The sequence below is a fragment of the Panthera uncia genome, assembly GCF_023721935.1.
Source record: "Panthera uncia isolate 11264 chromosome B2 unlocalized genomic scaffold, Puncia_PCG_1.0 HiC_scaffold_24, whole genome shotgun sequence".
In the NCBI taxonomy this organism is placed as follows: domain Eukaryota; kingdom Metazoa; phylum Chordata; class Mammalia; order Carnivora; family Felidae; genus Panthera; species Panthera uncia.
In genome coordinates this window covers 5,995,321-6,009,282 of record NW_026057580.1, presented here as the reverse complement: position 1 = coordinate 6,009,282, position 13,962 = coordinate 5,995,321, and the positions used below count along the sequence as shown (strand labels likewise).

Sequence of the window (13,962 nt, the reverse complement as noted above, 5' to 3'; positions counted from 1 at the left end):
GCAGGACTAGAATTAGCAGTTGACTGGTCTGATTGTATTACTCATCCATTCCTGAACTAATTGGTGTAGCGAGGGGGTGCTAAGAACTAGAATGCTTTCATGAACCCAACCACACCTGAATCAATGCCATGGTCTACCACGAGGAAGGTAGTTCCCCAAATGAAATCAAGGGATGTTTACTACAACGTATGATCTCCATTCCTTGTCCCTACCAACAAATATTGACATGTCCCTCTGACAGCTTCATGTGGTTCTAGAATCTGGACAAGAGTGGTTGATGATTGAATATATTTAAAGCAACATTAAAAATAATCCATAATTTAAATGGATCATTCACTTGGCTGCAGTTACCAGAAGGTGGAAAGTGTGTATGGATGGCCAAAGGAGGTTCAAAATGTATTCTGGAATACAGCTGGAGGGATTAAGAGTGCTCCATTGAAAGATGCATGCTAGACTAGCATTACACTCACAAACCCAAAGACAGGAAAAATGGTGGGAATGGATAGGATATTCTTTGAAGAGTCAGCATTTTTTTGAATAGAGATTGTCAGGTGATTTTCGTACTTTCTTCTAAGTAATTAAATAATTAAATATGTTTATGTGCTGTGTGCCAGATTTGTTCCTAGGCCCTAGGAATGCAGGAGTGACCACCACAGACAAAAGCTGAAGTTCCTGTGAGAGGAGACAGCACATAACAACCCTGAAAGGCTGGTATTATTATCCCATTTTACAGAAGGAAATAATCCTGAGACAGGGTAAGAGATTCTTTGTTGGTTTTTTGTGGTTTTCTTTTTGTTTTTTTTACATTTATTTATTTTTGAGAGACAGAGACAGAGCACGAGGAGAGGGGCAGAGAGAGGAGACACAGAATCTGAAACAGGCTCCAGGCTCTGAGCTGTCAGCACAGAGCCAGACATAGGGCTCAAACCCACGGAATTAGGAGATCATGACCCGAGTGCAAGTCAGACGCTCAATCAACTGAGCCACCCAGGCACCCTGGGGATTCTTTTCAAGACACTTTAGCAGTATGTAGTAGTGGGACTTTGATAGTCCAGATCCAGGACTGTCTCACTTCAAAGCCTTTGCTTTGGCAGAAGAAAATAAAATTCAAACCAGGAGAAAAGCTTACCCAGAGGAGGGGATCAAATCGAGACAACAGAAGTGAGCCAGAAGAGAGAAATATTTAGAGAAGGGAAGAAAAGCAAGAAGAGAAAGAGAAAGGGTATGCTAGAATCCCCCTTCACCTGGGAAACACCCCAGGTAAGGCCAGCACAGGTCCTGGCTCTTCGACTGTAGTTCCTGTCCCTCCTCTTTCCCTGCAGTATGAAATTCCTATTCTACAACGAGAAAACTAAGGCTCAGAGCGATTAAATCTTTGCATTCCACCCCCCACCCCCAACCTTTTAGAGCCACGAGATAAGGATTCAAAAGAAAATATCCGGGAGTGATAAGTAAATACTGGCATATCTTTTTCATTTTTGTGACTGAAAATACAAGGTATTAGTTTTCTTTTTCTTGAAAGCAAATTTAAATTTTAACAAAAAGTCAGACAGCACTGAAGGGGGCGGGGGGGGGGGGAGTAGGGGCGTAGGTTTCACACCAGACAAACTTCGTAGCTTGACTCACTGTTCCGGAGAGGGAGGGGTTAGCGATTTTTCGAGCACGATTGCGGTATTTCTCTCCCAGTAGTGAATTATTCTTGAGGCTCTGTTTTCCTAAGAGGAAGTGGAAAACAGAGGAAGGTGTGAGTGGTCCAAGAACCCCAGCCCCACCCCCAAGTCGTCAATACGCAGGCAGGCTTTTCCCGTAGAGAGGCCAGACATACCCTTTCTGGCATTTGTTTGGGGGCCCGGAATTTAAACTAATTCTTTTCAGAAATTTCTTTTTACTGTTATTTGGTAAAGGTGAGCGTCCAGATGGCCTGGCCGGTCTCATTTGCGTTTGAGTTTCTATTAAACCTTTCAAGAGTCCGGGATGATGACGCCACCCTTCTCTGCCAAATCCTGCAGTTTGGGTGAGAGGCGGGAAACCAGCCAGAGTTGGGCCGACTTTCCAGGATCGGGCTTTTCCGTAGTGTGAGACGCGGGCGGGCACGATCTGGTGGCAGTTTTGTCACCCACAGCTCAGTGACCTTGGGAGCAACTCTGAAGCTCGTCTGTAAACACGATGCTTTAGTTCCAGTCTAACCGTTCTCGTGGATTAAGTAATAAGTTTACGATCTAAATCTTATTTGGGGCAAACGGCTCTATCAGCGTTTGGGAGTAACAGCAGTGGTGTTATGAAACCCTAGTGTATCTGGAGATGAGGGAGAGGGGATCGAGGGTAACTTGGAGGTCGGCCACCCGGAAACACCCGAGGAAGCCCCAGGCCTAAGGCGACTGGAGCGCGGCAGCTTACGTCTCCACGGGCCAAGCGGCACCGCCAGAGCGCGCTCCCAGCAACCGCGATTCTCGTTGAGTTGATGGCCGCTACGTCACAGCCTCCTCCGCCTCTCATTGGGCGAGCCCGTCCAATCATGTGACTTCAGCATGGCGTATAAATAAGGGCGAGGAGAAGGCGGTGGTCCGCCATTTCGTGGACGCCAGGTCAGCGAGAGCATCTGCGGGAGCTGGGCCGGAGGGGAGCGGGAAGCGGGAAGACCCATCCGAGGGTGTGTGGTTTTGAGCGTCTGCTTTGTAACCCAAGATTTCGGTAAGAGACCAGCGATTAAAGGAGTGCAGTGGGAAATGGCACTTAACAGGACCGCGGTGGGGCCAGGCCCAATGGCGCCAGGTTGAGACAAAGAGACGCCGCCGCCATTTTGTGACGTTCAGCATGGGGCGGTGGCGGGGGCTCCCGGCCCATCAGAGAATGTACCTCGGTCTCGAAGTGGTGGTGTTTAGAATCTTCCCCTATCCGGGGGAGTGGGGGAGAGGTGGTGGTGGTGAACTGAGAAGTGGGATAACCCGAAAGTTGAGGCGGGATAGGGGGCCGCTAACCGAATTGTACTCCGGGCCGCGGCCTTTCAATTTATGGCGCCTTTTTTCCCCACCCCCACGTTTTCTTCGGAAGCTCAGGATTTTTTTCCACAGTCACTAATCAAGGCTGGACCTTTCAATCCATGTTACGTGATTTGTGTAGTCACCTGTATTTTCATCTTAATTTGACTTTTTACAGTCTTACCACTTTTTTTTTTTTAAACTGATCGGTCTTCCTTGAGCCACACTGTACTTGCAGCAGCTTACCTTTGATACTTAACTCCTGAAACTGCTCACAGCGAAGTTAAAAAAAAATCTCCAGCAATGGTTTGGTCTCAAGACTCCTGGGTACAGGGTGGGTGGGGTCATGCAAATAGGATGTGTCTGGACTAGTTTTTTTAGTTGGATAAGCCCAGAGTGAGCAGAACGTGGTGTTTATGAGAAGCCCTTAAGCTGAGTTATTGGGTTCATTACTCTTTGCAATTGAATCTGTCCTACAAGTTGGTTAGATTCGTTTTGGAAGTGACTTGTACTGAAGTTCTAGCAAATATAAGCCCCCAAAGTGCAGTAAATTTTTGCACTAACAAATTCCCCCTGAAATTAACATAAGCTTCGTTTTAAAGTGTGCGGTTAAGTAGTATTTAGTACATTCTCAGTGCTGTGCAACTGTCATATTTGTCTAGTTCCAAAACATTTTTGTTACCTCCTAAGGAGACCTATTCCCATTAAGCAGCTGGTCTCATTCCCTCTGCCCTCTCACCCAGCCTCTGTTAACCATGAATCTGTCTCTGCGTTTACCTGTTGGATATTTTATATACATAGAATTGGAATATGTGCGCTTGTGTCTGGATTCCTAACACTTTAGGAATGAAACTGGTTAAGGTTTTAATTACACGAAGACACAGTAGTATCCCTTCGGTTATTAGGTTTTGGTTATTACGTCTCTAGGATTCGGTTCTGCACAAGTTACTCTACCTTAAGTGCTTTATCTTTGATATTAGTTATAATAATTGGTAAAGTTACTAACTGCCCAGATTGTAAATGCTTCTTCAGTGCTTTCCACTCCCCCACCAATTTTTCCAGGAGGCATTTTTCTTCTTAATGCATTTTGTGCTGGCTTCCTGGTAGTTAGAGGTACAGATTAGAGAGAAACGGGTGCTTCAAGGGTAGTAATTGTTTGGTTTTTAGTGTTTCAGCATTCTTTTCTAAGGATCTTTTTTCACTGTGTAGGTTTATTGGGTAAATGATTAACATTTCGGGTAATTTTTTTTTAATTACAGAAATGCATCGTGATTCCTGTCCACTGGACTGTAAAGTTTATGTAGGTAATCTTGGAAACAATGGTAACAAGACTGAATTGGAACGAGCTTTTGGCTATTATGGACCACTCCGAAGTGTGTGGGTTGCTAGAAACCCTCCCGGCTTTGCTTTTGTTGAATTTGAAGATCCCCGAGATGCAGCTGATGCTGTTCGAGAGCTAGATGGGAGGTAATTTAATGACTAATGCTGATGACAAATATGTTGCTTGTGTTTTTTAATGTTTAAAATTCCTAGGTTATGTGACTTTTAGATAGCTTCTTGGCTGTCTGAAGTTAATGTTACTGGAGACTTAACATACGCCTCTTCTGCAAAGAAAAAGTTTTACTGAAGATCAATAGGAAGTAACTTTTTACTCAAGTGGCCATTGAAGAAAATGTTTAATGGTCGATTCTTGGTGGGTGGATGTTTGCATCCAAAATGTGGTTGAAGCATTTTAATCTAAACCTTCCACAAAGTTGTCACTTGTGGTGTCACCTTTGAATTGTTTCTGAAACAATTGTGAAATCAGATCTTTTCAAGTAAGAATGGCCACAATCTGATAATTCTCATAGTTGGATAATGGTTGCATGGGCTTTATTGTACCATTATCTTTTATGTGTTTGAAATACTTACGAAGTGTGGAATATGTAGCTGTGTTTTGTGTGTTTAGTGTCCCATTAATGGCTGGTAAGTAACACCTGAGTTTTAAGAATGACCAGGTGCTGCCCTTCTCTCCTTCCTGCTTGTTGGAAAACCATTGGATTTCGGGAAACCAGGGGAAATGGTTAATCTTTAAGATCCAAAAGTTAGGGGATCTGAGGGTTGGCTGTAAAGCTGTAGAGAAGGTCATTTATCCAAGCAGATGGTAGAAACACATTTTTCCAGGTTCCCACCTCTTAATCGCTGGCCCAATAAAGGTGGTTTCTCTGAACAGATGTGAAACAAGAGGTGTAGGATAACTTTTTTCCGACTTTCCTCAGCTTCAGTTTCCTAACGGGTCAGCTATTGTGTGATGATTGAGGGGAGTTGGTGATGTAAAATGGCCAAAATGCTTTTGTTCACTGCTGTTGGCATGGAGAATTGGGGTTATCTGGGGAAGAGAAAGACCAACAATCTAGTAACATCAAGATCAGTAAACAAGTTCTGGGAGCTTGAAGTCCCAGCAGGATGTACAGATGAACTGGTTCTTTGAGGAAGAATCCAAGGTTTTCACACTTGTAACTTAACAAATTAACATTGGGCCCAATGATTTAGACTGGCTCTAACAAGGCATTAAAGCATAAGGAAGTTGGTTTTCTTTATTAGAAAAACTTGTTTTGCTATTAAGGATTCTACAGATGTTTCAGGTGTGTAGTTTACAGAAAAGGCTAAGTAGGAGTGCTTTCTTTTTGCTTTAGTATACACGGCTTTGCTCTTTTAAATTTAGTAATGTTTCTTTCCTTAGAACACTATGTGGCTGCCGAGTAAGAGTGGAACTCTCGAATGGTGAAAAGAGAAGTAGAAATCGTGGCCCACCTCCTTCTTGGGGTCGTCGCCCTCGAGATGATTATCGGAGAAGGAGTCCTCCACCTCGTCGCAGGTACTTGAGAGCGTGTTTAGAGGTATTGGTGTAACGGAGTAGCTAATAGGAGCAGGTATTTCTCTCAAAGTTTGTTGGTGGGTTTTAAACTTTGAAGAATCGGAGGTTTTTATGAAACATTTGCTGGGTGTAGTTTGGGGTATGTGAGTTGTGCTGAGTGTTGGCTTTTGTCTCTAGGTCACTGTTCATGTTGGTAGTCAGTAACTTCTATCTTGGATCTATCTTCTAGTTCATCTTCTAGTTGCATCTTTCCAAGTCTTCCCTTATACTTCAGTTTAGGCCTTTTTCCATTTCTTGACTCCATAATGACAAACATTACATTCAACTCTAGCTCTTCACAAAAATGTGTTTTCTATTAGCACGATTGTAGTATTTATCAAACAGGCAGCTGTTGTAATGTTAAAACTGGTAAAGTAGAAATCATTCTGAAACTAACTTAAGTCACTGACCGATAAAGGGGGCTAAAAAAGTAATCCCAGTCATCTGTTCTTCAAAACCAAATAGGAGAGATTTCAGTTTTTTTATAATTGAAAATGGCATCATTCTTGGACCAGGCAGTATTGTCTGGATGCTAACTCCACATCTCCTCCAAAATAGTTTCTATAGGACTTAATTTACCTCTTACAGGTGAGTGAAGTCCTTCTAGGAGATAGGAGTTCAAAATCTTGCCCCTTTTGCTATTTTGAAAAACAAAACAACACACTGTTGCCCATCATAATAAAGAGTATTTGTTAGCTAAATAGATGGTTGTACTGATGGCTTGTTTTTCATTTTTTTTTTGTGCTTTTTGGTCCATCTATTAATAAAAATGAACCCCGTTACAGAGTCACCATCATGTCTCTTCTCACCACCCTCTGAGTCTGCATTAGCCAGTCAACTAGCCCTTTCAGCGTCATGTGACCAGCGCGCCCCATTCAGCTTGGCTGGTGTCGTTTCACATGACCCAGGCATGGCCAGTCGTCAGGTTGCACCGCCCTTTGGTTCCCGAGCATGCTGTTTTCTCTCAGCCTTCTCTCCAACCTTAACCAAATCGGCAGCAGCCACCTCGACCGCCCACACATTCCTGGCCAATCAGCTCAGCTGTTTATTTACCAAATGTCTTCACAACAACTACAGCAGCAGCCTTCGGCTAACAAAAAAGCAGGAAAAATCCACAACACCCCCTTCGCCAACCAACTAAATCCAACGCAACATCTGGCAAAACCTTTTCAGCAAATTCTTCCTGGCCGTCAGTCCGGCAGCCTCACCTCACCATTTCTAGCTTGTTGAAACCCAAAACTAGTAAGTTTTTCCTGCTTATACAGTTTACTGCTGGTTAAAATAAGGAGTAAGCGGCTTAAAGTAATTCTTTTTTCTGGATCAAAGGCTGGCTGTGCATAATTGAATGGTAACGTACATATATATTGCTTGAATAAAACTTTTAAGGGTGATAGGGAACTCATAATGTAACTAGACCTTCAGGTGAAACTTATTTGCATGTGTGAGATGCCAAACTAAAAATTTTAATAACTCCTAACAGATTTAGCTTTCTTTTCTAGCAAAAATTTGTTGAATCCTATCACCTTTAAATGGTTTTACTAACAGTTTTCAAATTTTAAATTTTGGGGGTAAAGTGGGCCAAGCTAAGGTAATTTTTATAAGCCTAAACACACTCTTTAATGTGACGATCACAAATGCAGTTCTAATGTAGCACTTAATGGCATCAGTATTTACACCTAGCGCGTTTTCACAAAATTACACTATCCACCTGGTACCTAAGTCTTGTCATGGACTTACAGGTTTGCATGGGTTCCAAATACTGGTTTATGGTACTGTTTTTGGAACTACTTGTGGGACTATATTTTGGTGTGGTGTTTGGGTAGTGAAGTTAGTTTGACATGAAGTTTTGCATTGGACAGATCTGCTGTGAAGCATTCTTTGTTAAAGTGAATCCATGGTTGGAATACCTGCTTTTCACTTGAGCTTTTGGTTCCTTAATCCTTCTGTGCCTTTTTTTCTTTTCTGTTTTTTTTTTCTGTTTTGGTTTTTTTTTGTTTTGTTTTTGGTTTTGTTTCTGGTTTTGTTTTTTCGGTTTTGTTTTGTTTTTGGACGATGGGTGCCAGTTCTTCGGCACATTCACTGGGCCCAACAGTGAAATTGAAAAGTTGGGAAATGCCTCACGCCATAAATACTAATTGACAATTAGCCTAATTTTCCTGTTTCTGCTTTTAGATCTCCAAGACGGAGAAGCTTCTCCCGCAGCCGGAGCAGGTAAATAACTACCTTTTTTGGCCACTTTCAGAAAGTCATGTTTCTGCTGTTCCTGAGCTATGTTCCAAATGATGTGGTTAATGGTAAAAGACTGGCTTTAGTAATGAAAAAGTAGCATATAGAGCCAGTGTTAATAAGTTGCACGAGTGAACCAGCTTTTAGTTTTTGAAGACGACTTAGGATATTTGTTGTGCATAATTTTGAATGGCCCTATTTTTCTTTTTCCTCTGGTTTTAGGTCCCTTTCTAGAGATAGGAGGAGAGAGAGATCACTGTCTCGGGAGAGAAATCACAAGCCGTCCCGATCCTTTTCTAGGTCTCGTAGGTAAGATTTTTGATGACTTGATCATTTATAAATAACTTGTTAAAAAGAGAAGGTGATCTTCTTAGGCTGTTTTGATTTTTATTTTTCCCATAAAAACTTTATTCCCTGGTTATGTCACTGAGTTATGTATGTAACTTCTGGTTTTCTGTCTTTTAGCCGATCTAGGTCAAATGAAAGGAAATAGAAGACCAGTTTGCAAGAGGAGTGGTGTACAGGAAATAACTTCATTTGACAGGAGTATGTACAGAAAATTCAAGTTTTGTTTGAGACTTCATAAGCTTGGTGCATTTTTAAGATGTTTTAGCTGTTCACATTTGTTTGTCTCTTGGAACAGTGACACATAAAGATGTAATTCTCTATGATTTGAATGGATCATATGAGGCATGTAATATTAAGAGTTGTTACTTTACAATGTTCCCTTAAGCAAAATTGAATTTGCTTTGAAGTTTAGTCTTACATAGACTGATAATAAACTTATTAGCTCCTGCCCAGTTAAAGCTTGACATTTCATATTATGAAGACAAAACTGGCAAAAATTGAACAGTTTTTCCATAGCTGAGATAGTGTGCATGCAGCTGTAATTGAACAGTCTTTAAAAGCTGCTGTGAACCCAAGTCAGCAGCTAAAAATTAAGCTGCACTATTAAACTAGGTTAGAGGTTTAAAATAAAATGAATCCTAGTTGTCTTCGTACTGGGCAGAGGTGGTCCAGTTGGTGTAGAATTGGAAGTTTCAAGAAAGTTTACTTTTGCTTTAGGTCATAAGTTCATTTTAACAGGATTGCTGTGTATGAACACACAGCTCTATGTAACATTCTCTCTTTGGAAATTTGAAACTATTCAAAATACCAGTGTCCTGCCAGTTTAAGGGTACATTGTAGAGCTGAACTTTGAGTTACTGTGCAAGATTTTTTTTCATGCTGTCATTTGTAATATGTTTGTGAGAATCCTTGGGATTAAAGTTTTGGTTACAAATTGTTGTTTAACCTGAAAGCCTGTTTTTCCTTGCAAAACTAAAATCTGTGAGCTTGGTATCAAGTCCAGGTATAACATTCCTATTGGAAGCCATACTTATATTTTCTTGTAAAGTGCTTTTGAATTAATAAAATATTAGCATAATTGTGTAATAGTCAAACCCACTATTACCATAGTTCTTCTTGTCCCATGGAAATCTGTTGGTTACACAAATCTTAAACACAATTGAGGCTGAAGGGAATTCTTGGTGTCACCTAAGTGATCGTACTTAACCATTTTTTAGGAGTAGGAGCCAGTTCAAAGAGCGTGATACTCTGTGACCAACATCTTAAAGTATAGCAACCTGGTACATTATAACCCAAAGTGGCCCATAGAAAAGGCTTTATCATTAGCATGAGACCTTCCACAAAGCTTTAAAAATTGCTTCCATTTTATATAATTAGAGGTGTTGCATGGAAATTCTAAATTGATCCATTATGATGTAAATTTCACTATATGGTTCAAATGTAACGGTGCAGAATTGAATATGGAGGCATGCATAACCTTCCTCTTAGAAACCCAGAGGAGTTGTAATTTCAAATTTTTGTGCGATTAGATTAAATCATAATGCAACTACCTTGTGGCTTAGTTTCCTTAAATGTGCTACTTAAAGATAGTTTTGGAATATGCTATACTGACTTTCTTTAATTTGAAAGAAGTCACTGCATTGAGTTCAGTCTGTAAAGATACTTTATAAGGTGTAGGGAGGGCCTAAATAAATTTCCAGTGGTCCTTACTAACCTTTCATGCAGATACCAACAAAGGAAGATTGGTGTCACAAGGTAGAATTCAGATTTGGGATGAGCCTTCTTATAGAAGATACTTACGACTCTTGATGTACTGGGAGCTCTGGCTTTGGGCCTTTTGTCTTTTGGCATTTCCTCATAGCGTTTTAAAACTTGTTCAGAACAAGGCAAGATCCTAAAGGTCATGGAAGTAATATGGTACATCACTAATTACTTCGGACATTGATAGGGATGTTTTTGGCAATATACAACTTGCAAAGTCCTAAATTGGATTTCTGTAAAAAGGAGATAGGTCATGGTTCTAATGTGGCTTATACAGAACTTAAGGTAAAGTTGATCTCAGGGAGTTATCCTGACTTCTAGGCCAAATTTGCAGTCACTTTAACCAGAAGCCCCAGCAATTTTATGGCTTGTGACAAAAAATAATGGATGATAGAAACTGTTAAAAACCTTATTGCACACTTAGCTGTGGCCATTAAAAGTTCTGGCTACTCTAATTTCAAAAATTAAGTTTCATTAGCCAACTGCGTACTGTGTCCTGAATGGAGGAGTAGAATACTGCAAGAGGTCAGTCACAAAAACTGACCTCTTAGTGTAGTGACTGCAGGTGTTCCCTAGAGGTCACTGTTAATCCTGGGTGGTAATTGAAGGAAACAGAAGGATTGTTAGTTTTATGCTTTTTCAAAATGATTATCTGTAGTTCTCACTTAATTGTGGGCTACTTCTGACCTTCATGTCTTAAGCAGAAAGGTGAAGATAAATTAGCCAGAGAAATTTGAATTTTATCAGATTGTAGATACCTCTTATCTACTGTTTATATACTTTTAATATTTCCTTACAAAGGTGTGGTCATTAGATGGCATCTCTTTTAGTTGGACTCACCTATATCTGGATGAGAAGTCCTTTTTTATTAGTTAATATGGTTCATATTATTATAATTCTTTATCAGGAATGGTGTTGATCATAGAAGTTTTTTAAAATATACACAGCCTGTTGCCAGGCTCATTTGCTTTTTTAAGAGTAAGCACTGTGTTACTTGGAAGAGTTAGGTGATAAATGTCCCTGATTAAGACCACTGGTGTAGTACTTTTTATTTTCAGAATCCTCAACACAATTTAGTTGACAGATCTAGTTTGTGGTAATGTCTTTCAGTTGTATATTTTTGTACTAGACTTCTGGTTTTTCTTTTTCTTTCTTTTTTTTTTTTTGAGAACAAAAGACTTCTGATTAAAGTAGCTGAAGAAAAACTGGGTTGGAGTATATTTTTATCAAAACAACTGATAGTGTTGAATTCAGTTTTCTGTGTCCTCACAAATTTTCTTCATCCTATTAAATATTCCTTGGATACCTCAAAAGAATTCAGTTGTACAGCACACTTGGGAGGTTCTGAGAAGACATCATTGAAAATTTGTCTTTTGATAAACCTAACATCACCTGCTTGATTTTTTTTTTTTAAATTGGGATTGCAGAAATTCATGATACAGTTTTTAGACTCCTTCAGTATCTCAGTTCTTGTTAATCCTTCAGAACATGTAACAGCCAAAAAGTTTCCCAAACTAACAACCTGAAATACATGTGTATAATACTACTTTACTTTTTCTTCCATTCTATGTGACATACATAACATTGTATATTAAGGATTGTTCTACTAAAGTCTTAGAAATGGGGTCATTTAGTGCCTTTACTACAACTTTTGGTGCAGGTATATACTTGGTTTTGAGAAAGTGAAACTTTCTGGAAACGTTACTTGCTTCCTAGTAATTTGGAGAGGTTCTTCTATGGAGAATATTCTTTGCAGAGCACAGTTGAGCTCTTCAGAAAAATAGTACATAGGCGATTTTTACTGCTTTTATTTTTATTCTTTAATCTCTATTACTGATAAGGGGCTCAAAGTCAAGTCCTGCCCTCTACCCACTGAGCCAGCCAAGTACCCTTAACTCTGCTTCACCTGTAAATGGCACCTTTGTTTCAGTATGTATCTCACTGAGATTTCATATGGGGCAAGTTACTATCCTTCCAGGGGTGGGTTTTTTTTTTTTTTTTTTTTTAACCATCCGAACTGCAAATTAAAGCCAAGGGGGAAGGTTGCTTAATGCTAATAGCCCATTCCAGCTGGCTCTCTGCCTCCAGAATTTCTTTATAGATAAAAACTTTAAACAGCAACAAAAAGATTCAACAAGAGTGCTTTACAAACAGTTATAAATTGGAATGTAAATTTGTCGTTCAATTGTTTTTGTGTCCTACTTTTCTTCTATGGTGGTCCAAGACCCAGGGACTTTGTGGAGTGGGATTCAAGGATACACATAGTAGCTCAGTATCTAGCAAGTAGTTGTTTGACCTGAGTTCAAGAGTGAGACCTAAGCTTCACTAATTTCTTAGTGTTTCATCCATTTTAGGATGACTTGAGAGCTATTGGTTGTAGGGCTTCATGTGGCCTACAAGAAAGGTTTTTGGACATGGCATGAGGTGCAAATCTTTAGTTGAGGGATCTTTGAAAAGTCCCTTAGCAACAGGGGAAAACAAGTGAATTGGATCAGATGGCAAGGTGTTGGGACTAAAAGTGGAGCTCATAGATAAGCAAAGGCCATAAGGAATCAGGTGAAGAAATGAGTACCTTAATCATAAAGTAGGAGTTGAGGGTGTAAGCAATTGAGTGTGCAAACTGCATTAGGGTTTGGAGGTAAAGGATTCTATAACCATGAATTGGAAGTAGTTCCAAGTCAGGATTTTTGACTTCTTTTGGTTGTACTACCAAATAAACGGGTGTGGGATAACTTGTTCATTGTCCTGGCTGGACGCTGAGAAGTTGATTGATGTATCAGATTGCATTAATGGCTGGCTCTTACATTCCAGCTGTCCGATTCAACGGGGACAAGAAATTGAATTGGCAGTCCTGGTCGGACTTCAGTTGGCAATGTATATAACTGTCCACCCGACATGAAATTGACTCCCCAGGAGTGAGGTTGGGAGCAGAAGTTGCGTTCTTTGTGGATAGTAAGGAGTGGATGAACACACCTATCATTTGGAGGGGCTAGGAACCCATGCTTTAGAGTGCTGGATGCTTTGGTAAGGACTCTTGCAGTGGTCAGGAAAGAAAGTTTTTTGAGTACCACTCTGCTGAACATCGTGCGGGGCCTTTTTCTTAGGTGATGTTGAACCACTTGAGAGGTGAATAACAGGGAAGAAAGTTCTCACACATTCCTCATCCTACTATAAACAAGTAGTGTATTTATAACCCAGGCCAGCCTTGACTCGAAAGCCCTTGTATTCCGTTCTACACCTTAGCTTTCTCAACCCGTTCATAAGCTGCAATTTGTCATTCAGTTGATTGTCAGGATTTGGGGCTTCTCGCTCTTTAATCTTGAGAGCGCAGGGGAGGGGCAGAGAATCCCAAGCAGGCTCTGCACTGTTAGCATGGAGCCCGAAGTGGGGCTCAAACTCCCGAACTGAGATCGTGGCCCGAGCCTCAAGAGTTGGATGCTTAACTGAGCCACCCAGGTGCCTCTGGGGGCTCTCTTTTTAATTGCAAACATATTCATGGCAAAACGTGTAAATTGTATGTGACCTCTGGTTTTTTTTTAGAGGTAACTTGGTAAAAGGTGTGTGTTTCCCCTCCCCCCCCCCTACTCCCGACTCATGAAGATCGGAAGAGCGTCGTGAGTCGGGAGTAGGAAGGGCAGAGAGAGAGGGAGACACAGAATCGGAAGCAGGCTCCAGGCTCCGAGCTGTCAGCACAGAGCCAGACGCGGGGCTTGAACTCACGAAGAACTTTGGGCTCATGACCTGAGCCAAAGT

The 13,962-nt window shown here is 40.8% G+C and overlaps 1 protein-coding gene across 1 annotated transcript; it reads left to right on the top strand.

The window, feature by feature from the left end:
• Positions 1 to 2,575: 2,575 nt before the first annotated feature.
• On the top strand, positions 2,576 to 9,524 carry SRSF3 (serine and arginine rich splicing factor 3). Its single transcript, XM_049653370.1, has 6 exons — positions 2,576 to 2,691; positions 4,238 to 4,445; positions 5,701 to 5,835; positions 8,047 to 8,085; positions 8,323 to 8,409; positions 8,566 to 9,524. Exons 2-6 carry the CDS (start codon positions 4,240 to 4,242, stop codon positions 8,591 to 8,593), a joined length of 495 nt encoding a protein of 164 aa, XP_049509327.1. The 5' UTR covers positions 2,576 to 2,691; positions 4,238 to 4,239; the 3' UTR covers positions 8,594 to 9,524.
• The last annotated feature ends 4,438 nt before the right edge of the window (positions 9,525 to 13,962 follow it).